We start from the raw sequence: 25,015 nt of genomic DNA on the forward strand, positions 1-25,015 counted from the left end.
ATATAACAGTGGCCATTGCGTTTTAACACGTTCTTTTAGTAGATTACAAAACAAAAAAATTCAGTTCCTTGCAAACTTTAAATTTGGATTTTATGTTGCTTTTGAATAACTGCCCTCTTCTTCTCTGAGTGGCCTCTCAGCCCAGGTAGAGAACTCGTCGCACTGTGGATAATAATATTCTCTTTCCAGCTCAGCCATCATCTTTTTATTTAGTTTTTAGGGTTGATTTACACTCATCACACGAAAACACTCTTAAAAAGTGGGATGAAGTTATATATCTTCTCCACTAGATAGAGCTCTCTGGCTTGATCTGATTTTCTTCCTGAGTTCAGTTTTTGTTACGGACCACCTGCCACTTTTGATCTGCATGTTTGTAACCAGGTCGAATCAGTGAGTTGATACTGAACCACCGTCAAAGCAGCATTGAAACCTGTCACCTCTAGGGGGACTGATGCGTCCAACGAAATGCAGTAGCCAACGAGTACGTATGTTCCTGCTTTTCTTACCTCATTAGGACTTTTGTTTTGGTGTGTGATTTCTGACCTTGTCGACATAATTAGTCCTTTACTGGACGGGTTCCGGCGGTTCGGGTTGGTGCGGATATGTGCGCTGAGATGAGGCGTAGGAAAAGTGTTCGGTTTAATTATACGTACGGTTGAAGTTTTAGTTTGACTGAATGAATGGGAGTTAATGCAATGTCCAAATAAGGATAGCAGGTTATGTGTGTGTGTGAGTGAGAGAGGGACGGAGAAGGAGAGAGAGAAAGAAAGAAAGGGAGAGAGCGATAGAGAGAGAGACGTCCGGATTGTAATGCTGAGCTCTCACTGGGAAGAGAGAAGACTGTCCCACTAATTTCCCTCCTGCTTCCCAGAGCCCTCTCCACTCGGACGGATCCGCATCTGAAGCGCGTCGCGCCGGCTGAAGCGGAGCTTCACTGCGGCGTTGGAGTTTCTCGTATATCGGATATATTCTGACATACATGGATATCCCGATGGTAAGTAGCCCACGGCGCTTCTCTCGGTCTTTTCTTCCGTGCATTGTAAATCTGTCAGAACTGAAATGCAGTCAGATGATACAGCAGTCGGAAAAAATGCCAACAGCTGAGCTGTACTACAGGCTTTCGGTGTTATAATGGTCTCGGTGGCGTTTAGCAGTCAGGACTGTTCTGCAGGAATAAACACAACAATGCTGCTCAGCATACCTACAACAACAACAAAAAAGACACGGCCATTCTTTCACTTTTTCCAGTTTTCGCCGGATTTGTAACAAACGCGTTGCTTGACAGCTTTGGATATGACCTTATTCTTGTCCAGTGATCTGTTTGGAGTCAAAACATGATGAGGGAGAGGCCCGTGTACTCAATTCTGAGCAACCCAGACTCGATTATCAGCATGTAGTGAATGTTTATCTGCGCATACTGGTAGTGCTGATGGATCCACATGCAGAATCTTTTACTTTTGATTCAGTTCTCCTCAGTTTGTTCTGCAGTCAGTGCGCTTCCAGGCTCACTTCAGCCCATCAGATCCAACTCTACGTCCACGTGAACTGTGGTAGAGAGAATACATGAGAACACGCAGAGCCATCGACTTTCCCCTGTAGGCTACTTGGTGCGTCCTGTTATGTAATGCGCCCCGGTTCGGCCGGCTGCCCGCAGCCATACCGGCAGGGCCTACACGTGTTATTGCCAAACATGTTTTCTAACATCAGGCTCAGCAGTGATGGCAGCAGGACTAATGGGCCGCGCCAAAACCTAAAAGAAAAGGGGGGTGGAAGGGAAAGCTATAATAACACCCCTTTAAGTTCTTTCGAGAATGCCTACATGGAAATTACAATCCTAATTTGTAATGCATGCAGGACAGCTGACTCCAATCTGCCCATGTGATGCAGATTCAGCTCATGATATATAGCAGATGTCTGTATGCAGACTACAGAATGTTTTCAGCACGAATCAGAGGACAGTCCTCAATTAAAAGCAACAACAAGTAAATACCCAAATGATGTCCATGAAGTCAAAGAATAGGCAAATTGTGGAAGTTGTACATTCTTGGGCAACCTGGAATTCAGTGATACTATTGTCCTATAAATGACAGGGAGTGGAGTTGATATGGGTGATGTGGCTCACTGCCCAGGGTGACATTTTCCTCAAAGGACTGTGCAGCACTAAAAAGATTTTTACAAAAAGAAGAAAAAGTTATGACAGTCGAACATGTGGCGCTGCGTACATGCTCAGTATGAGGGATTTCTGCAAAGTTAATGACTCAGTGCAATAAACTGTATACTGTTGCCACATGGTTCATTAAGAGGAGGAGTTGCTGTAAAGTTGGTGACTCAATGCAATCATTTAAGTTTCTTTTAGAAAGAGAACTTTGGACAACTTGGCATAATAAACTCAACTAACTGGTTTATTTATAACTAGGACTGAACTGGACATATATTGATCTATTTGTCTTATAAAGTGCTTTGAGCTGACATTTGTTTAGAATCTCGCAGTATAAATAAACTAAGTTCAATAAAAATAATCCATCGAAGGTGGGCACTCACCTGTGTTATTACAATGTAAGCACTTTAGGAAAATATGGCCATATATAACTGGAGGTAAACAAAAGAAAATCCTGAAGGGATAATAAATTAACCTTTTTAATTTGTTTGAAAATAAAAAAGCAAACAAACAGGACTCTGATATTTTCCACTGAACAAACCATACCATCAATGACCAATGCCCTAAGGTGCAGTGCACAGCAAACCTATTAAAACATGTTTTATTCAGAAGCATTAACAATTATGATAAAACTAGCCACAGCTAGAGTTCAGTTATCTGTCTTTATTGGTGCACTTTAGCACAACACATCTAATGAGTGTTGAATATGAGAAATAATGGACATCAATAGACAAGACTCACCGTGTCATTCTAGTTCAGACAAATTTTTGCTGTTTTTGTGTTGTTTTAAAACAGGGGTGTCAAACCCCAGTCCTCGAGGGCCGCAGTCCTGCAACTTTTAGATGTGCCTCTGTTGCACCACACCTGAATAGAATAATTAGGTCATTAGCAAGACTCTGGAGAACTGATCTACACAAGGAGGAGGCAATTAAGCCATTTCATTCCAGTGTTTTGTACCTGTGGCACATTTAAAAACTGCCGGACACCTGCTGTTGAGGACTGGAGTTTGACACCTGTGTTTTAAAGTATTGAAGTGAAAGGGGGCTAGAAATCAACCTGTATGCCTTTGACCTGCAGAGCCTCTTTTCACACATGATGCAAGATGGACTCACCAAGCAAGAATAGCAACAGGATAATGTGAAAGTGAGTTTGATTTTAGAAACTTATGTTATATATATCTTTATATATGGACAGACCACGATAAAGTGCACTGAGAAAAAAAGATTAATGCTCTTCATCCAAGTGTAGCTCCTTGTCTAACAGTGACACTTAAGAAATACATACTAGGCGTCCTACTGCACAGAAGTGCTTTGCCTTTCAAAATGAGAGACGTTTGACCCATTTCATCAGTAACACTGAACATCAGCACTGTTCAGTTCTATTCCATACCTCATTTTGTTCCTCAAGGCCATCTTGATTTTAAAAGCTTGCATGTGTGCAGGACGAAGCAGGCTTGAGTTGAGTTTTATGAAAGGCCAGAGGCAGCTTATGGCCCCCCCACAGCTTTATGAAGGAGCTGCTATGTGAAAGAGGCTATAGATTCCTATTCAATACCAAATTAAAGTGCTATTTCAATAAAAGTAATCTGGATTACTTTTCACTATCGCCATGTAAAATAACAAGAGTGGTCAATGCAGAACCAGATTGAACAGTGATTCTTTTCACATACTTTGAGATTTAATAAACCCTAGAACTGTTGTGAAAGAAATAGAACAGGTTAACACAAACTAAATTCCCTTTAGTTTGTGTTTGCATCGTGGGGATGGGTTGCAGAATGACCTTCAGGAGCACAAGTAGCCACTGCCATATTTTTGCAGGTGTCCCCATTGAACACAGAGAGCTTTTTTTGTGTAACATATCCTATAGATATGAATTTAAATAAGAAAAGCTATGGATTTGCAACATATTTATTTACATATGTTATATTTTACTACAAGCAGTAGCTTGTTTTATATGGTGCTGGCTAGCTATTGAAAAAGCAAATTGTTGCTTTCACAGCTTATTTCCATCTTACTCTAGAATAGTTTTACATCTAATAAGATGTTTTTGATGCTTTCTCCTTGTGAGAAAAATACAGTGTTAGTTATTGCTTGCTTGTGTGAAGCACCGCTCTCCCCAAATCCCACACTAATGTTGACGAATGTACTTTCCCATCACTCATGTATTTCAGAGTCAGAATTTGAACCAGCTGTACATTTTATGCAACTCTCAATCGGTTGTTTTTTCTGTTGTGGTTGAGTAACTCATATTCAGGACTGGTGGAGATTATACATCTCTTTAAGCACCTTTTATTTGTGCTTTTCTTACGAATAGTGTCAGCTTATCGAACATAGCAGAGATTTGCTTATTAGGTTTGGAGGTTTGCAGTGTCCTTGACACATGACGCTATAGTTAGCCATTAGAGGTAAAAGGAATGGGAGGAATTGGACAATTTAATCTGCATTGAGGAGTTCTTGATCTTTGATGATGTCCAGTCACTGGGTTTTTGTTGTCAAATGAAGCACACCCATCCTTGACCACAGATGTTAGGGTAGAGTGCAGTGATAAAAAGAAAGCAGAACGCAGTCTATCTTTTATCCTAAAGCCTTCAGCGGCAAGTCCAGAAAAACAATAATCCCTGTAAAAGAATTGTTGAAATAGTTCTGTGTTTCGCTTTGTGGTTTGATGACAAATTGCCGTGATGGGCAACACAAGGACATTTTGCTGTCAACCACAAACACTTTTTTGTGCTAACAGAACAGCAACATATTTTGTCTGCCTGTTAGAAGCAGCTAATGTGGAAAAAATTAAAGAGCCAGATGACTATTGGCTCATCGACTCTCAATTCAGAGTGACCTAAAGATGCACACACAGACACACAAACTTACCAGTCACTATGACAAACGTCTTGCTTGTACCAACATGTCTTCAGGATAATTGTGTCTTTAGAAATGCCCTAATTCCCCTTGGCAAATATTCAGTAAGGTGTGAAATATTCCTAAGAGTTGTTGGCCCATACTGACATGATGGTATTATGTAATTGCTTCAAATCCACCATTTGAATCTCTTTGCAAATCATACCAAAAGTGTCCTATTGTACATCTTGAGACTGCTGATGTCATTGAGGTACAATGAACTTATTGTCATGTTTGAGAAACCGATCTGAGAGGTTAGACATGGCACATTATCCTACAAGAAGAAACCGTCAGAAGATGGGTACACTGGTTGGCTGGACCGTTTATGAAATGTCCAATAAGAGGCCCAAAGTCTTCCAGGAAAATATCCACAATGAATCTACCACTACCAATCTGAATTATTGACAAAAGTCAAATGGTTACACCAGGTTCTGACCATACCATCGGAAAATTGCAGCTGAAATTAAGACTCGCACGGTTTATCCTAACTCCTATTTGATGCTCATCGACATAAAACGATCTTTGCGTGTGTGTTTTCTTTTCTTTTAGGTGATAAAAATAAGTGTGAGAAGTTGAATCTGAAGGAAACAAAAAAGAGAGCGACTTCAACTCACCCAAACCGCTGATGCCTCTGGCGACTCTGAGCTCATGTTGTGTCCTTGCTGGGATAAACAAGTGGCCTGGCCAAAGAGCACAGTGTTTCTACACACATTAAAGCCCACACAGGTGAGAGGTTCCTCAATGTTATACAGCTTAAATATTCTCCAGGAGCTACTGTGGCTCATATGCAACCGAGATTGTGGATCAATTCCGTTTTCCTTGTCCAACATGTTGATGTGCCTCTTGGCACATCAATGTATGAATGTTGATATGTTTACTAGAGTGACTGGGGGAATGTGACTCGAGTGTAAAGCTCTCTGAGTGGTCAGTATGACTAGAAAAGCACTTTGCAAATGCAGTAAATTTATCTGGTTGTCTCTTGGTTTTTGGCAGGATGTCGTGGGCCAGAAGCCTCTTCGTAGGCAGAGAGGATGACCAAAAGACGGCATGGGGAGAGCGCAATGGCAAGAAGAGGAAGGACAGCTCATCACTATGCAACCCACGTTACATGAGCTGCCTGAAGGACTCAGAGGACTCAGAAGTCCCCAATGTTTCCCCCCAGTATTACCACTGTGAAGCAGGTGCAAGTGGGGGCAACTTTGGCCTGAGGTGTGGCTGGCAGGAGGACCACTATGGGAAAAGGGTGGTTGGTGTAGGAAGTCCCTGCGTGGAGGATGGAGAGCTGAAGGACAAACCAGAAGAGGAAGTAGGGGAATTAGCAGGGAGAAGGTGTAAGAAGATGACTGCTGCAGACTGCTGGAGATGGCTTATGTGGGTTTTTCAATCCAAAAAATTTCAGTCTGCCAAGCTGGAACGCCTGTACCAGCGCTATTTCTTCAGACTCAACCAGAGCTCCCTCACTATGCTAATGGGGATGCTGGTGGTAGTGTGTGGAGTCATGATTGCTTTCCACTGTGTCCACTCTGAACTTAATGTGGCCTACATCTTAGTGCTGTCAGTGGCCACGACTCTCTTTCTGGCCTTGATGGTCGTGTGCAACCGTAACAGCTTCCATCAAGACTACATGTGGATTGTGAGCTACCTGGTGATCGGGGTTCTGATAGTCCTGCAGGTTTCTGGGGTGCTGACTGTGTCCCCCCGCAGTGCCTCAGAGGGGCTTTGGTGGACGGTCTTCTTCGTCTATATTATCTACACTCTGTTGCCTGTCAGAATGAGAGCTGCTGTACTTAGTGGGACTGTGCTGTCCACCGTTCATATTCTCATCGCCTGGCACATCAACCAGGAGGACAAGTTCATTCTCAAACAGGTAAGTGAGAGCAGATCTGTGATAGTTTTAGAGCATATAAAGTATGAATTATAAATTGTTGCCCTACTTTATATTTTTAATATTATGACAAAAAGAAAAAAAGATTTGTGTCACTTTTTTGTGTCACATTCTTTAATGTAGCAGGACAAGAGTATATGTTTCATATTTGATTTAAACTAGTGATCCTCATAGATCTAGTGATCTAGATCCTCTAGTGATCTAAGCAATTATGATTATGTGCATCAAAATTGCTTTGAGAAATTATGATGCACACATCTCACCACCTCAATTAATTCTCATTTTATTTCATTGTATTTTATTTATTTTAATTTTATTTTAACATTTGATTCATATTTAAGCCTTCTTAGGATTAGATTAATTAACCCTTTAACTGCCACACTCAAAATACTTGCATGTAAACTTGGTAGAGCTTTGCATTAATGTGAGATTTCCAAAGGCCTGCCAGGATTTGCAAATTCAATATATCACAATACAGCCAGAATTGAGCTGTTCAATAGTATAAACCAGAGCATTTCGCTGTATTATGCTTAGCAATCAAGCATAAAATCACTCGGTACGTCTCTTAACCACTGACTACGTTGCACAATGTGACTAAATAATACCACAGCGCAGAAAAACCACATTGTTTAGTGACATTTGTATTTTTAATTTGGTTTGAGATCCTTATGGCCTTACGACAAAAAAATATATATATATCTTATTTCAAATTACATTCTTTATGTGATGGTAAATTTTTAAGAGGCGAAAAGGAAAACATTCCCAACATGCTTGTCACCATACAGTTGAATACAATGTTGTCACTGTGGTGAGCAGTAGAAATGGCCTACTTTCTTGCCTCGACACAAAAGGACAAACATTGTACTGACTCCTCAACCACTTTTCCGTGTCAAAGGTGCCGTACTAAAAGTAGAAAGTTCTCTAGATCTCTGCAGCTTTTCAAATTAGGTTTTTAATGAGCCCATGTTTTGTCCTGTGGGGCAGCTACAAGTAGTTCTTTGGGATTTGTGGAAGGTCATCTGGGTTGAATGAGCCCGATTAACTGCATTGTCAAGGAATATCATGATAATGTAGCATGGTGCCATTCAGCCCGAATTCCCCTAAAACAAGGAGTCTATTGTAGTTAAATGAAACAGGGTGGGGTGGGATGCTGGGATTGTGCAATTCATTTTATGGAAAACAGGATCATTACTTCTTCACTTTGGAGCCAGATTGTAATCGCTTCATCTGGAAGCACACTGGAAACATTTCTTGCACATTTTATATTTGTTTTTGTGTCTTTAGTCCTTTTGCTCCCATTTAATCTTTTCATAAAGTAGATGTTTGCCGTTGTAAAGTTGGTTTTGGTTTTAAAAGCTCATATTAACTCCACAGGCATTTGGCTAACAAACACTATTCTCACCGGTTAGTTCGAAATACCTTTCTCAGATTAGCCAACATGCTATAAGCACAAAATGTACGAGTTTGGTCCCTTTAATATCCCAGAATATTGATCTGTCATATTTACAGTTGTGAATTTATTCCAGTAATATTAAAATCATCTTGGAGTTTGAGCCAGCATGTTTTTATGTAATATCACCTTTTTAAGCATCAAGAGCTCATGCTAACTTGGTTAGATTGTTTATACGCAGGTCAGAACCATTTTTTAAGGATATTAGTAAGACAACTACTTGCTAACTGGGAAACAAATTCAGTTTATTAGTAATATCCTATGTATTTTTCTTGCCATTTTGTAGGCTGCTAAGTGAACCAAAGTTCACTTTATGTGTTAGCGTGAAATGGAAAATTCCTTCAGCTTGAGGTGATAATCACACATGTTGGAGGGTTGTAGGAGTTAGAGAAAAAGTGTTTGCATAGGAAAATTTAATCTCAAGCAAAAATCAGCTGCAAGATTCCTAAATTGAGAAGTTGTATTAATTTTTTTGTTTGTTTTTGTTGTGTTGGTTGTCAAGCAATGAGAGGAAAAAAGAGACGGTCTGAAAAAAGGTCACATTGACATTACTCCTAGTCTGAACAGGGTGACGAGCGGCTCAATGGTTTGATGCTGATGTCTACTTTGGCCCTGGCTGGCTGCACAGATCTGCTGTTGGTAGACTGTTTGAGATCTGGACTTTCACCACAAAACGTTTCATGTTGTTTGAACAATCAGTGAGAGGACGAGAGTCCTAACAGTTGGACAGTGAACTTGGTACAATGTTTTTATGGCTTACAACGAAACACTGTTTCTTGTTTTCCATTGTGCTATTGCAAGAAGAAAAATGGTGGTGCCTTAATAACAATTTGCCGTCCGCCAGTTTGAAGAGTTATTCTGTGGCAATCTCAAGAACAATTACTAGTTTTACTTTAGTACTTCAAATCTAACAGCAACAGTCTCATGTTACATTCCCCAGATCATAGAGCATGAAGAGAGTTTTACTATACAAAATAAATTATTTATCTCAGTATTCCTGAAAATTTTATTTTGTAAGGGGTGCTGGAAAACACAAGTTAAAACAAAATAATTTAAACTGCTTGGAAAAATTAAAGAACTGAGTCAGGAATTTAGTTTATGGATTTGGAGGTAAATATTGGCTGTCAGTGCAGCTCTTTATTTTAGCATAATATGTGATGCTAAAATAAACAGACAGCAAGAAAAGACAGTGAAGCTACCACAAGTGGGGCAAGGAATCCTGTTTGTTAGAAGATGGACCAGTTAGTAATGTTTTGTTTTTTTCCATCCATGTGCATCATCGATACAATTGAGACACATCTAACTGAACAGGAACATACTACACCTAAGGATTGGGACAGGTGAGAATATGGAAATTACGTTATTTTTGAGGTGGGGCTCTATTAAAAATTCAAAGACAGAAATATCTTATCTGTGGTAGATAACTGTTGTATAAGTCCATATGACGTGGTCCAAAGGCTAAAGCTAATGCAAGAAAGCTACCAAGACAAAGAAGACTTTTGCTGTTTTGAAACAATCTTTACCTTAAAACATGTCATAGAGGTTTATGCGATCCTTATCTTATGAACCTTTAAGCTACTATCATGCTTGCACTGGATGGGTATTTGTACAGAAGCTGTTGAGTATTTACAGAGGAAATAAGAGGCGGAAACTCATGAGACATTTATGTAGAACACAGCATGAAAAACATTTAAAACCTGAATAACTAGCATACAGAAAATTAAGGCAGTCTAAAACTTGGTAGAAGTTCAGCTAAACTGCCATAACATGTTACCTTTTTACGTTTACATCAGACACTTTAAATATTCTTTTGTAAGTGTGCGGCACGCTCAGAACTGGAACGTAACTAACCTTCCAGTGCAAAACAGCAAAAGGTTAAATCACGTTCACATAAACATCTGGGACATGTTTTAGACTGGAGTTGTTTAATGACGATAGAAGTCAGCTGCAGCCTTTGCAACAAGCTATTCTGGACTGGATTATTTATACAAAATGAAGTCTCATTGACAGGAGGTAGCAGTAGCAGAAAGTCCAAATCATGAAACACAAAAGCAGGTACTTGAGCAACAAGAAGACAAAGACAAAGCACTGGTAGAAAATGATGACAAAGCACCTTCGAGAACAAAGGGACCTGTGGAGTAAATTTAATGAAAAGGCTGATGGTGCCAATCAGCTAACCCAGTCCAGGTGACAAACAAGTCTGAGTTTTTAACAAATGGCTGAAGGAAAATAAGAACAACCAAACCAGTTTCCCATAAAAGGGGGTCTTTGTGTTGCTCTTCTTCTGGTTCGTCGTCCCTCATGAGCCAGCCTGTTCTCCCATTTGTCGTTTTCCTGCAGAGATATTCATACAGGATCAGATCAGTGGAGATGAGAAACGGACGACACGGAGAACAAAAGAAGTCTTTGTGAGGGACCTCTATCACGGAGAAGGGGAGGTGGTTGTAGGGGACGGAGGTTGTGGGCTTCGACTGTGGTGACAAGTGGAAAACCATTGATGTTGAACATGAATAAAATGAACGGCTGACTCACCCTTATGTCAAAGACCCACCAGTCTCTTCTCTCTCCTTCTCTGAGTCATATTTCCATTTTCACAAAACCCCTCTCACATGGAGTGGCCTTTTTCTTTCACAACAGGGAGAGATTGAGCTCGTGCTACTCGTGGGGATTGCTTCCATTGATCCCAGCTTTTCAACACTCTGCACCGGTCTGCTTTCCTCTGCTCTGTAGGATCTCTTCAGATAACTGCAGAGAGATGAATGTGTAGCAGCTCTCAGGAACAGGGATGCAGCACTGCTGCTGTTCACTAAAAGTTTCTCCAGAACCTTACAGGGGAACGGTTTAATCGCTCTTAATACAGTTGTCACCTGTTATGATATAAGAAGAGACATCTGCCAGGTTCTGTGAGGCTTCCTCTTTGAAAACAGCTGTGTTGGTTTTAGCATTATTCATTTGCACAACACATCCGGATAAATTATATAAATTACACGCATTTTCCAACGCATTAAGTTGGTTCCATCTATCATTGATTGAGTATTGATGGATACAGCTTGTTCCATGCCTGCAGATTGTGCAAACCCACCTCCAGATGTTTATTCATGGAGATTGCTTTGGTTAGAGCTCTGAAGGCTTCACAGCTTCATGTTTTCACCACTCCCTTGTCTGTGTTTCTGTTTCCAGCTTGTAAATTTAAATAAGGTGTTGGCTCTTACTTTAACATTCTCTATAGTTTCTGAAACAGACAAACAACAAGAGTTAGGAGTGCTTCCCTACAGGTCTTTAGTTATTTCAGACAGTTGGCTTTAAATTATTAAGATTATTCATGTGCGTCCTGGGAGAAAGAATCAGCTCACATTATAATAAAACTTGTTTATTTATGTGTATTTCTTTTTCTTTTTTGCTCCATCTCTTGAAACCATAATTGTTTCTATTCCCTTGATAACATTTCTTGCAAACTTGAGTGTGAGCTGAGTGAAAACTGAACAACATTTTTGGAAAGTTTGCAAGGAATTTTTATTGCTTAAATCCCTTCAGAGTCGTAGCGTTAGCACAGAATGGTTTGTTTTTTCAGTGCCCTTCAACTGCTCTACGTTTTTGTCGAATTACAACCACCATCTTCAGTGTATTTTATTTCTTGTTTTATTTAAGATTAGATCATTCAGAGGTGAAAATAACATAGTCCATAACTCCAAAATAATTTTTAACTAAAGTTTGTAAAGTGTGACATGAGCTTACATTCAGTCCCCGTCAATGAATACGGGGACGCAAAATTTTACAATTTTGCGTCGTAAAATTTTGTCGACCAAATTTCACGATGCAATTGCAGGTGCAAAGTCTTTTAAGGTATGTTTTGACCAGCGTTGTAGATCTAGAGACTTAACGTTTTGCTAATCTCTTGTGACAAACCAGATCAAACTCTGTCAGATTGTATGTAAAACATCTGTAAACAAATCTGTTGAAAATCCGTTTTCAAACTGTTAACCAAAAATGTTTGGTTAGATTTGGGTCTGGCCTTTCTTTAACGATTAGAACGCATGTGGGGAGATGAATGTGGCTCGCTGTAGTCCTGGCCTTTTGTCCCCAACTTTTAGTGTCTGTTGAGGCAGCCTGACTGACATGAAGGTGATTAGAATAGGCACTTGGAATATGACACTGTGGAAAGATCACAGTGACTATTAACCTAACTACAGAGAGATTAGGATTTAACCTTCTCTATACAGTTACTCCAATTCTGTCTAGACATCTCCACACTCTCTATGCTAATGAATTGATGCACAGTTAGCAGGTGGGGGAAGAATATTTCTGCCTTGATGCCTAAATTGTTATGACCAGCAATACAGAACATTTTTTAACTGAGCATCAATCTATAAACTCTCTGCTGCAAATCTGGAAACCACTAGAGTGCAAATAATGACCAATAACAAATAATGAACAGTAACATTAGTTGGCTGTCACATTCAGAATAACCAACATTTCCATTTACAGTAGCAGTTTTTTTTTTTTTTGTAGACCAGCCAGATAGGATCCAATCATACCAAAATAACTCAAACAGAAAGAATAACCTTTTTATACATAAATGCCAAAACCATTCAACCATAAGAAGTGACCAAATTCCTTTTATTATTTTGCAAATTTTTCCTAATAGATCATTTTTTCTAATTAACACATCTTGAAATTTTAACTTTATTCCAGTCATCCTAAGTAGGATTAAAGGTTGTGCTGAGGTCTCAGACCCTATTAGAAACCATCTGTTTGAAGTCTGTGTGTTTGGATGTTTTTGTTTCTATTGAATACGTTTTTAAGTAACATTCACATGCCTATGCATAATGCTCAGACTTCTTATCTGACTTGTAATAATTTACAAATAATAGACATTCATATACATATTTACAAGAAATGTAAGTTGTTCATGATTGGTAGGATACATTTAGATATTCAAATACTAAATAAGAGAAGCCTTTGACAGAGCCTGATCTAAAGGCTTTTGTTTTAGTTCCTGCATGCTGATCCAGCATTAAAGGAATAACCTGTTCTTTTGGCACTTTGTTATGGGCTCAACGGAAATGTGTCTTAATGGAAACATACAGATTCTTCAGCTTAACACCGCTAAGAAATATACCAATCCATGACATATCATGAGTATTACTCAGTCCTACATTATTCGTTTAGTTCAGAAGACAACGACTGAGCAGATGCTTAAGTTACCGAACCTTGTAGGCAGTGATTTATGGGGAGTGAAGGTGAGAAGCATGTGTAAAACTCACAGGTTTCTTTTAGAAAATGACCTGTGCTCTCTGACTGCAATGTTATACTGAAAATGAAATCGCTGATTGCCTGTTCTCTATCTCAGTACAGTTGATTCTCATGATCTGGGTTTTTGTTGTTTTTAGCGATGTTAAAATGTCTGTTTGGCTTCTTGACTGGAACATTTTAGAGGCAGAGGCTTTGAAAATAATTATTCAGAGACCAAAATTGAAAAAAAAACCCAGCGTTTCTCATATTGAAGTCACTTTTCCGTAGAGGGAATTCTAATAAATAGTATGTGTACTGAATTGGCCTTTTCATTTCATGCCACATTTAAAGATACAACTCAGAAATTGCACTTGTAAATGATCAGTTTTTATGTAATTTATATAGTAAATAAAAACAATAGAATAGAAAGTTTAATGCAGAAATATGGGCGAGCGATCTGCAGTTTCTCTGCAGTGTTGATTTTTCTGCCTCTTCTTTTCCTCTTGATGATCCTCCTCAGATTCTCCTCAGATGGGGTTTGGGTCATGTGAGTGTGTCAGTGGTTGTGGTACCGTGGTCATTAAAGCACCGTTTGGCATTGTGGGTAGTTGCCAGTTCCTGTTGGAAAATGACATCAGCACATCCATAAAGCTTGTCAAAAGAGCGAAACATGAAGTTCTCTAAAATGTCAATAGTGATCAGGGCCTACATTCATTTTTTTTATTTCTTCCATCTGTCACAGACATCTCCAGTGAAGTGATTACTGTCAGAGTTTAGCTCTCATGTTCCTGCAACTGCAGATGTTGAGTTTTCTCAGTTGAGTTTTCTTCTGTTTCATAAAACTCACTGGCCCTGCAGCTTACGCTAAGCATTGAGTTATTTGATTTTTTTTTTTTTTTTGAGAAGACATCAGTGTTTCTGACCGGATTATTTTGTTTGTGTGGAGGGGAGAGCTGAGCCTTGTCTAACCAGGTAACAGCGGATAAGGGAGATATCGCGGATAAAACACCAAAGAAAGCATATCCTTCCTTTCTCGCTGATGATAGCTGTGAATTTCCCCATTTTATTGTGGATTCCATTTTGTTTATTAAATTCTGTGATTCTGTCCACATTTTGCACGTAGCAGAAATTGCAGTGTCCTATAATTATAACAGCGTGATGATAAAAACAGTAAAAACAGGGAATGTCTGTGAAATGGCAAATAATTTTTGCTAGCATAGTACCTACAAAAAAATTGTACAAAGAGAAAGTTGCGGAGGTTGGTGTGGTTTATGTGACTGAAATGGTGAGAATGTTTCCCACAATTCTTTTGGTTCAAACAACACTGTGGCTCAAATAATAAACCTACCCAACCTCGGGGTGGAGACTCTTTCATTACTGTATTACAACTACAAACAGAGAGACCAACACGGGTAATTTCCGTTGCTGCTAGTGGGAAAAATTAGGATTACCATTAAGCCGTACATTTCTTTTAAATCCAAAGGGAAATAGCAACCCTGCTTATAATCACGGACCAGGAAGTGCAGGCTTCTAATAACAGTTCATTGTTTACCAGTAATTTGACTCTGCAAAAGTAAATACAAGGATCAAGGCTGAACTGTCATAATAATCAGCAATATACATTAAAAATCCTTATGCTGTTAAATTGTGGCATGCATGATTATGGATAATTCATCTCTTGCTGAGTGCACTGTCCGTTCCAGTTATGGTGGCATGGAAGTTGAATGCCTCCTTTGTCAAAGGTCACCATCACATTAGCCGACTGTCTTTTGTTATTCCCACTACCCCAGCTGTAATTACACACGGGAAACACTGACACTTTATGACAGACTGGCATGAGATTGTGCTTTCTGAGGCGAGGCTGTAGCAGCACGTTCACTAGCTGTGCACAAATAGACACCCGACTTCCTCCCCCTGATATGTACACATGTCTGGCCAGCTCCTGTTTTTTATTGTCAGGGATATCATTGTCCCCATTAAACTTGATGTCTCCTCAGCAGCTACCTGTAAAACAGGAAGAAAAAAAATATGTATATTTTTATGCTTTGTCCAGTTTGTGCAGATTTCTCCCTCGGACTCACAATAGTGTTTTTTAATGAATGATCTTTAGCACAAGGCCTTGGTCCCATGATTTTATTTTCACACACTCAGAGTAAATCCAAAGGAAGTTGGAATTTATAATCCCCCCCACTAAAATGTGAAAAGCTGATTAGATGGATTGTTTAGTGTAACAATTATAGATCCCAAAAATGTCTCTCCTTTCACTGCCAATTGCAATGTCCTACTCTCTGTTGTCCTACCGTTCAGTCCGTGTGAACCACATTTCCAGCGGCATTTGTTTGGGAACACCACAGCACAGCAGAGTGCAAAGTAGGGAGAGCAGAACATCATAAATCAAAAGTCATATACATGCAATGCTGCTCATGCTTTGCTCTTTCAAGCATGGGTTGAAACTCTACACTTGGGCTCATATTCTCATGAAACACCGGTTTCATAAACATGTTAAATGACTCCCATCCACTGTGGTCCTGAATTTGTGCTAAAAGCCAGATGTGTCACATTCATGAATTCAGTATCAGCCCATCCTTGACTAAGCAGCTTGTGGACTGAAAATATATTTTTTTCTTCTGTTTAAACTATAACCTGTTTTCCTTGTATTGATCTGTGTACTTTGTAGTAAAAGCCAATATCGTGCACAGTTCAGGAGAATGAACTGCTAAAGTTTTGCTGTTGCTGTGAACAGATGCACAAAGAGTCACAATGAACATAATTTATTTTTATTTGACTACTACAAATGAAGGTAATACAGATTAAAGCAAAGTTTTTGGTCATCACACCCCAACACACACAGTAACTTGAGAGACAACCCATTCTGAATCAAGATGTGATGATCTATGAACGTCAGTTTTCAAGTCTGGACATGGATTTAATTGGATTAACGTCTGGACATTGACTGAGGCATTTTAACACATAGACATGTTTTGAATATGAATATTCAGCTCCAGCAACATTTCTAACACATGTGAAAAGTTGTATTTAAAAGTTGACAGTGAGTCTTGGGGACTGGAGTTTGAGACATTTGATCCTCAAATTTTTTACAATGTCCAAAATGTTTTCTTCTTAGTCAGCTCTGCATGCTTCTGTCTACACTGCTGAAAAAAAGGTATCTTCACAACATAATGCTGCCAGAGTCATGCTTCAGTGTCATGTTGTGGTCATTGTGTGACTTCTGAAGGCAATTCCGAATTGAACTTGGACTTCATATAGAGGAATCAAAGCAAGGTTTTGCAAATAAAATTGAAACATTTACTTTCCATTTAACTCTTATGCACCATTTGTGTTGGTCCTTGATGTAAAATTTAGTGTGTAACCCGAGAAAAGGTTAAAAACATTCAAGTTTTGTTGCTTCTGCAGGTCACTTTGCTTTCCGGTTTTACAGCATTGTCTAAATATTCATGCTAAGTTGCTCTGTCTTTAGGTGCATAGGTGGCCTCATGTTGTGCTTAAAAGGAGATCTTATAACAGTCGATCTTTGAATTCCTGGATGTTTAGCTCAGACTCAAAACAGTTAGTTGATTTGGACTGTGTTAAGGTCTGGACTCCTCAACACAGTCCAAATCAGCAAAAGAGGGCCAAACTTACGGTGACTGATCGCCTGGCGTTCCTCTGACTGTGGTGTTGTAGTTGCAGCTGTGCCTACGAGGGTCTCAGCGGACAGGAAGTGGAGGGTTGGTGAAAACACAGCTGGGAGGAGGGTGTCATGTCCAGCTCTGCCCTCTGCCTGCCCGCCCTCCCCTCCTGTCCGTCCAGACAAACAGTGAGGGAGCCAGAGCCCTGTGAAGCCAGGACGTTATGACACACAGCGAGTGCTGTGCTCTGAATCTGCTTCATCTAATGAGTGATAATTGGAAAAGGAACAGAAGAAGGCATTTCTTCTAGTCTTCTTGTACAGGGGTCAGCAGCCTATACAGCCTAAAAGAGTCATCTTTTTTTGCTTTTGTTTCTACTAAGTTAATCAAAGCCACAAAAGTCACATTACTCTTCAGAACATGTTTTTGTGAGAATGATGGCTTAATTTCAGTGTTTAGGTTTTAGAACAAAGAAAACTAAGAAACCAGGAAGAAATACTGCATGAAAACTGATCTATGAATGAACTTGAATGGTTAATATGTGTTTTTTCTTTTTACCTTTTATAAGTAATAGTAGTTTGACCACCTTATTTCACAGACTATAACATGTGTTTGCTTTTGTCCTCTTTTAAACTAAGCAGATTTTGGTTAGGTGATTCAGTTGGCTGCACATATTTTGCTTTGTCATTTGCCAACTGGAGTTTTAAAACACTGCTCCCTTAGTAGGACTGAGTTCAGTTTGCCAAACTGAAATATATCCAAACTACCAAATGTGTTTTATTTCTGAGAGAGGGAAAAGGATAAAAGCCTTCTTTCTGTCAGCTGGGAAACATTTCACTGCAGCAGGTGCTGGTAAGGGCTGCGTTACCCTACGCTCCATACAGCTGGGGGACACTCCAGTCACTCCATCACCTTCTCTGGGACACTAAACCACAGGATGGAAATGCCCGTAAATATTTGTAGCTGAAACTGTAATTTATTTAAAACCTTTGAGACCACAAACTGGTTCAGAAAACTAAAACTGAAAGCATTTCTTGGGAACAGCTGTTATTTAGCATTTCCCTTCGAATACTGAGACAAAGGTAACAAGAAGTTAAGAAAACCACAGTGGGCTTTTTTTAGTTCAAGTGTTTGGTTTATTCAATAGTATCAGTACACTGTAAGCATGCGAAGCTGTAGTCAAATTGCTTGTTTGTTAACACAAGCTTGGCATTAAAGCTGATTCTCATTATTTTATGCTGTAAAATTAAAACGGAATGGATGTTGCTGAAAGCAGAAACAAAGTATCAAACCTCAAATTTCCCTTCAAAACCTCAGGTTCCACATGTTGTTCAGACAAAAAATAAAATAAAATAACGGGAAACAAAAAGAATGCAAAATGATTAATGTCCCTGCAGCTAGGCCTTGAGCTCAGAACCTGTTGGTTAGTTTTCTGCAGTGAGAAGCCAGAGACTAACAAAATTCACGAGACAAAGTAATGCAGTCTTCCTGCTTCACTTTTTAGGGAAACAGCCTTGCTCCAGGTTTCAAATAACAATACAACAACAAAAACACAGTTCTTTTTGTGTTACATTTGTTTGTTAAGTTGTCTGTTAGTAGCCAAGAAACCCTCTGTGGCTTCGTGGACTCTTGATTACCTTTTTCTCAGCATTCAGAGGGTAAATAAAGATAAAGTTCCCAGAAGAAGCTGTAAAATCAGAGCCGCCCAAATGCATTCTGTCTGAAAAAGGAAGAAGGTAAACGGAGAAAAGCAGAATAGAGAGGGATATTATGATTTTTATTTAAAGTAAACACTACAGAGTAAATAAAACTTTATTGGACTATCTGGGCCTTATCTAAGATTGTGCCCTTAACTCTTCTACCTTAATGTGCTGCGGTCAAATGTTTGTAGGAGAAAGCTGTAAAACCAGGAGCCATTCAATCCACAAGAAGGAACAGGCAGAAATAAGTGAGAGAAAAATAATATTGTATTTGTAAAATTGACTTTTTTGAGCATTATGTCATTTTATTATATTATTCCCTCATCAAAAACATTCCTGGAGTGTTGCTTTGGTTCTTCTGCATGTTTGAGCAATCCTTGAATCTCCCCTGGTAGCCATTCTGGGTGTAGAAATGTTTGCTGTAGGGGCGGCGTGCTGTGGTGGCATAGGGGGTAGCGCGACCCACGTTTGGAGGCCTTGAGTCCTCGAAGGTGCTGTCGCAGGTTTGATTCGGTTTTGACCCGGTGACTTTTGCCGCATGTCTTCTCCCCTTTCCCGTCAGCCTACTTTCATATAAGGGACACTAGAGCCCACAAAAAGACCCCCTGGAGAGGAGAAAAAGAAATGTTTGCTGTCACCTTTTCCACAAAGCTCCTCCCTGCAGCTGCAGTCTCCAGCCAAGCCTCCACCTAACAGACCCCCCCCGCGCCTCCCGCCACTCAGCTCCTACCGACTAGCGGCAGCAGCAATTAGCAAACACCTGGCAGAACTGCTTATCTTACAGCTACTACTTCTTAGTCCAACGGTCCCAAGAAACAGCATAACAGAAAAGCATTGTTGTGATGACATGTTGTGTTGGGAAGAGCAGGAGCTCCTTAAAGAGACAGAGGCCAATTTCAAGGCGGATTTCTTTTAAGGTGTGTTTGATAAGTACACCAATTTTATGACAACTTAAGGCAACATAGATACTTGATTGTGCAATAAAATGGAACTGTTCCTAGAAAATACATAATACTGCTATTTTCTTCTGTTTGGTTGCTTTTTCCAGACAACCTGAGGTATCGCTCACATTTTGCTTTCACCAATTGCCATTTCTCATCCTAGTATTATTTCAGGGTTTATTTTTGAGACAGATGTTCAGCCTGTCTTCAGCCCAGATTAGCTTCGTGGAATTTGCCTCAGTTTTTTGCAGAGATCACTTTGACGTCTCACAGGTCGCCTGAGACTAATTTTGGTTTGGCCCGAGTCCTGACGAAAACAAAACTCCGATTCCATTCGGCGGGGACCCAAGATGGCAAAGACAGCCACCCACACCCCAGTGCGGCGTTCATCTTTATAAGGAAAAGCATTTTTCTCTGTCACTAATTATATATCATTGTAAGCCGCAGAGTGATAGCAGCTAGTGCCACAAAGTCTCTCACCATTGCCTATTTTTACCACGCTATCTTTTTAGGCATTCATCCACACTGTGTGACTCTCATCTGTTATAAATTCAAAAAGTTGCAGATGCCTATCAAAGGTCATTTGCTGGAGAGTCGCCTTCATGTCAGCAGCAGTCAGTGTCCCCAGAGTCCATGTGTTGACTTGTGGGACGTAGCACTCTGGCCTTTCAGAGTTTAAGCTCCAGCTTAGAGTACAGAGTACAGAGAATATATTGACTTTTTTAAGCTTAGAAAGACTCCTGCATTGCTTATGGGGATGAGACATTTTAGAAAATATATTACGCTTTTTATACACAAAAGTATTCATACTCTGCAAACCTTTTCACGTTTCACCAAGTTATCTCAAGAGGTTTTGGGGGAGATTTTATGTGACGTAGATCAAAACAAAGTAGTTGGGAACTGCCCGGACTGCAATGTTATGGTCTAGATCAAAACATGTTTTAGGTTTGATTTGGCCTAGTTAAAGTCCAGATCAAAAACCAATTGTAAAGCCAGAAAATTAATATTTGCTGATGCTCTTCATCCAGTGACTGTGCTTGAGCTATTTTGAAAATAAGAATGGTTGGAGAAAAAACTATTCCCTCCAAATGTGGACAGCTTGGAGAAACAAAGGACATGTCAGAGAGTTGCAGGGGTTATTACAGCAAAAGGTGGATTTACAGAGGGCTGAATCACTGAATACAAATGTATGCCACACTTTTCAGATTTGTAGACTTCTAAAAAATATATTTATTCCTGTCTTTCCACCTAACAATCTTGCTCTACTTTGTGAAGTGCATCACATAAAATCTCAAATAAACACCTTGAAGTTTGTTGATGCTGTGTGATGTTTCCCAAGCACTGTGTGACGTCAGTTCTTAGTTTTCATTTCCACTTATTCTGTTTAACTCAGTTCTGAAGTTGAAATGAGTCACTGAGATACCACAGTCACCTTCACTCAACCTGCATGAGAACAAACCAACACAAAAGGCCTCTCATGAAATGTAATATAGATCAGCACATCAGCTTTGGCATTTCTTTTTGCCCCTGAATGAATGAGTAACTCAGTGTGCAGGCTTGTACGTTCCAGCTTTACTACTGTTCGAGGGTTTTGTCCAGTGGGATGTTAATAAAGACAGAGTGGATTTTCTGTCTGTTTGCCAAGGTGAGGTCTTTTCCATCCTCTTCCTCCATTTGTTCTTTAACATTCTACCCTTCTGCAAGACTGTATAAAGACCTTACTGTGAGCCACACCTTATAAGCTAATGTTTGGATTCCCTTCAGCACCACCGCCAAGAGATCTCTGCAAATGTAAATGCTGAGCAAGGGTAACCTACGGAGAGCCAAAAATCTACACAATAAATGCTCAGGAATCATCAACTATGAGGTGCTACTTTATTGAGATTGCGAGAGTTGGATCACTTTGAGAGAGAAAAGCAGCTTCTGTGTCTTCTGCACCACATCTCTGTTGAGGAAGCGGAGTGTCAGCTCCGTGTCTGGGGTGGATTTGCGAGGCCGGATGCTTGAACAGACAAAACAAGCTTCAGAATCAAAGAGCTGCCAGTCCTGAAGAGCTTTCACGCACTTCATGCTTAGCTCCAGATTTATTTTATATCCCCTATAAGTGCGTTTGGTTCTGCGTGAAACTTGACTTTAACAGAAGCATTGCTCATTGCTTTTTCCTCATGCTTTCCTTTCCTCGAAATAATATACAGGCTACAGACAGGCAAAAAATCGAATGTGGTGCGCAGGCCCATTCTCAGGGGAGACCAAGGATGGTGTTAGCTGATTTCAACATGGATAGTAGAAAATCTGTCCAAAATCTCCCACAAATGGTTCGCTTTCCTTTCAATGACTCCTCATGCAGACCAGTGGGCGGATGTGACCTAAAGTGGTCGTTGGGTTTTCAACTACCCCTATCATTTTGAAAAACCTTTGCTTTATATCAGCATTGTTGTGAACATACATACTTACACACAGCTTCCTCCATATTTATTGGCTGAGTAAAAAGCCTTAAAATGCCTTATTGAGTGAGATTGTGATGCCAAGCAATCATGTGACAATTTGGTGTTTTCTTTAGAGTTTTTTTCTTAAAGGAAGAAGAACTTCTAATTTTTCAAAACAGCAACCAAAACCAATCAATAAATCAATTAGATTGAAATCTCCATAGGCGTCTTTGACATTTTACTTACTAGTCTTATTGCAAAGAAGTGTATTAGTGGTAAGGGTATTCGTGGGAGCTACAGGTGCCGCTGATTCTCAGACAGGCCGCCTAACCAAGTTATCTTGCTGGGTCTTTTCACAGCCATCTGTTTGGTATTAACGTGAAAGTAGATGTTAGAAACCGGAGTATCAGGTCGCCTTTGACTACACAGAACATCACGATATAGCGCTAATCAGCAGGCTTGGGCTTCTGACTGAGTTAAAAAGACAATTGGTTAGCAGTAAAGGCGTGTGACGATGTGGAACAAATTCAATCTTACGTGCAAAGGAACAACCACAAAGCTTGTTGTGGAAAAAAAAACACGAGTGGATGTTCGGCTCACACACCTGGACCCTAAAAGCCAACTCATCTCACCTTTAAATAGCTCTCAAGTGAGTTTCCTTTTTATAGATAGAACAAATAAGTGCTTTTTTTTCTTACTTCAAATATCTGAAATTTGATTCTGTCTTATCTGAGGATGAAGTCTTTATGGATGTAACCCCCAATCTGGACCAGTCGTTTGTTTTCAGGCTGAAAAGTCGGCCAGAATTGATCGTCCTTTCTAAGGCTCCCAGTGGAATTTGCCTCCCTCTGTGCTGCGGTCACAGTGTCCTGTTTCAAGCATAGGTTATTGGATTATCTCTGACTTGTTGTGACAACAAATGGTCAGCTCTGGTGTATACAGTGTAAACTCGTCTCAGGACAGCGTGAGGAGAAAAAAAAAAGTCATTGCTTTATTTTTACAGAGGGTCAGCTTTCATTTGCTGATTTCAGCAGCGTGCGAATGATAAACGCAGCAGCTTAACCCCTTATGATTCAATTATCATTCAGATTTTGAAAAAGGCACTGACACATCCATGAAAATATGCCGCGTATGTGTGCAAACAGATAACCCACCTCTATCTTTTGCTCCACATCTCTTTGCCGCCATCATTTTTGATGAACACAAATTACAAGCATGCATACAAACAGACACTGGTTTGACCACATACCAGCACTCTGCAGACATACTGGTACCAAAGGAGAGATTTTTCAACTTCTTGCCTCCATATTAAAGCCTGTTACGACTCCTGATTCAGTATCAGCCTTTTGTATGGGCGCTGAGCCTGCACTTTTTTTTTCTTCCCCCATTATTGATGATATTATCTGTGGAGGAAACACTCGGGTGTTCTGGTCAGAGGTCAAATGACTTTCCCAGGCCAGAGTGTGTCTCTGAACATGAAGGAGATGTGTGTCTGCGCATGCTCCAACATTTTCTGAAGGAGGGGAAGTACGGACACTCGGGACTCAGTTCGTGATGTTCAGTCTGACGCTACTGAGCAGAAAAAAAATAAAAGAAGACTCGCAGGCTCGGCTTGCCACAAGGGGGGTCCGAAAAACAGACAGTGGTTGCAGCAGCAGAGAGGAATGCCTTGAAGGTCAATGACCCCACAAATTCAACTGTACTATACTGCTCAGCTTAATCTGTTCCAGTCACAGATAATTGCATACAGATTGTGGATTCTCAAACTTCACAGCACGTAAGTGGCAGCTACATAAGCCTCTGCCTAAAGCACCGCATTAGTAGACATACATGGATGTTGTTGTGTTTTTTTTTATTTAACCTCTCTAAATCATTGATTGCTGGATCAAATTATCATTCTTGCCTAAATATTCTGCACCGGACAAAAATCAATTATCCCTCCGTTGTTTTATATTTCACCTCCAAGTAGTCAAAATATATTATGACATTTTTAAGGCTTTCCTAAAATACTTGAATGTTTTGAGATGTTAAAGTACCAATTTCTTTCAGGAATGTAGTTCCTAATCTTTGAGGATGAGCCACTGTTGTTTTGACAGATAGCAGCAAACTTAATGGTGACCCAAAGCTGAATTGGATTGTGTAACCCTTGATTACTTAAGTCCTGGCATAAAGATATAATTTATTTTAATTTCTTCAGTTGTAGCTTAACAATTACCAATTAGCTTGGGAGAGATAAACTAGTATTTTGGTATCAACTAGGTGAAAACCAAAGTGCTTTTACCTGTATACTTTAAATGAAAGATGATTCATCTCTTCGGTCCTGTTTCAGAACTTCTTCAGACATAAAGAAGAGCTGACTTTTTGAAACTGTTCAAATGAAGCTGTTCATGGACTAGGCCTAAACTTTATGTGGAGGTAACATTTAGTAAACTCATACTGTTGTGGTATAAACACAACAATTTAAAAGAAGAATGTGTAGTATGAGTTCATTGCTTTTCAGAAAATTACAATTAATTCTTCTGCAACTAAATTAAAACCTTGATTACAAAATCTATGACAAAGTTATGCATGATTTGGATTTTAATGGACTTTATAAAATATTAAACACCTGCTAAATATCAGAGTAGCTAATTGCATGGATTATTATGATTTTTTTCCATTCTGGTTTCTGAAGAGTATCTCAAGCTGATTACAATACTT

The 25,015-nt window shown here is 39.7% G+C and overlaps 1 protein-coding gene across 3 annotated transcripts in view; it reads left to right on the top strand.

Annotated features, from left to right (window-relative positions):
• Window positions 1-394: 394 nt before the first annotated feature.
• LOC102235040 (adenylate cyclase type 6-like) overlaps window positions 395-25,015 on the top strand; it is a 44,346-nt gene continuing 19,725 nt past the window's right edge. The window contains exons 1-4 of one of the 3 annotated variants that reach the window (XM_023339952.1): window positions 395-481; window positions 872-994; window positions 5,602-5,778; window positions 6,046-6,919. In XM_023339952.1, coding sequence (XP_023195720.1) covers window positions 6,047-6,919 — 873 coding nt within the window. In that variant the 5' untranslated portion in view covers window positions 395-481; window positions 872-994; window positions 5,602-5,778; window position 6,046. Of the gene's footprint in view, window positions 482-545; window positions 995-3,235; window positions 3,302-5,601; window positions 5,779-6,045; window positions 6,920-25,015 lie in introns of those variants that run through there. The other 2 variants (XM_023339962.1, XM_014469648.2) reach the window with 2 other exon arrangements.

This window comes from Xiphophorus maculatus, chromosome 1, assembly GCF_002775205.1.
Source record: "Xiphophorus maculatus strain JP 163 A chromosome 1, X_maculatus-5.0-male, whole genome shotgun sequence".
Lineage (NCBI taxonomy): Eukaryota > Metazoa > Chordata > Actinopteri > Cyprinodontiformes > Poeciliidae > Xiphophorus > Xiphophorus maculatus.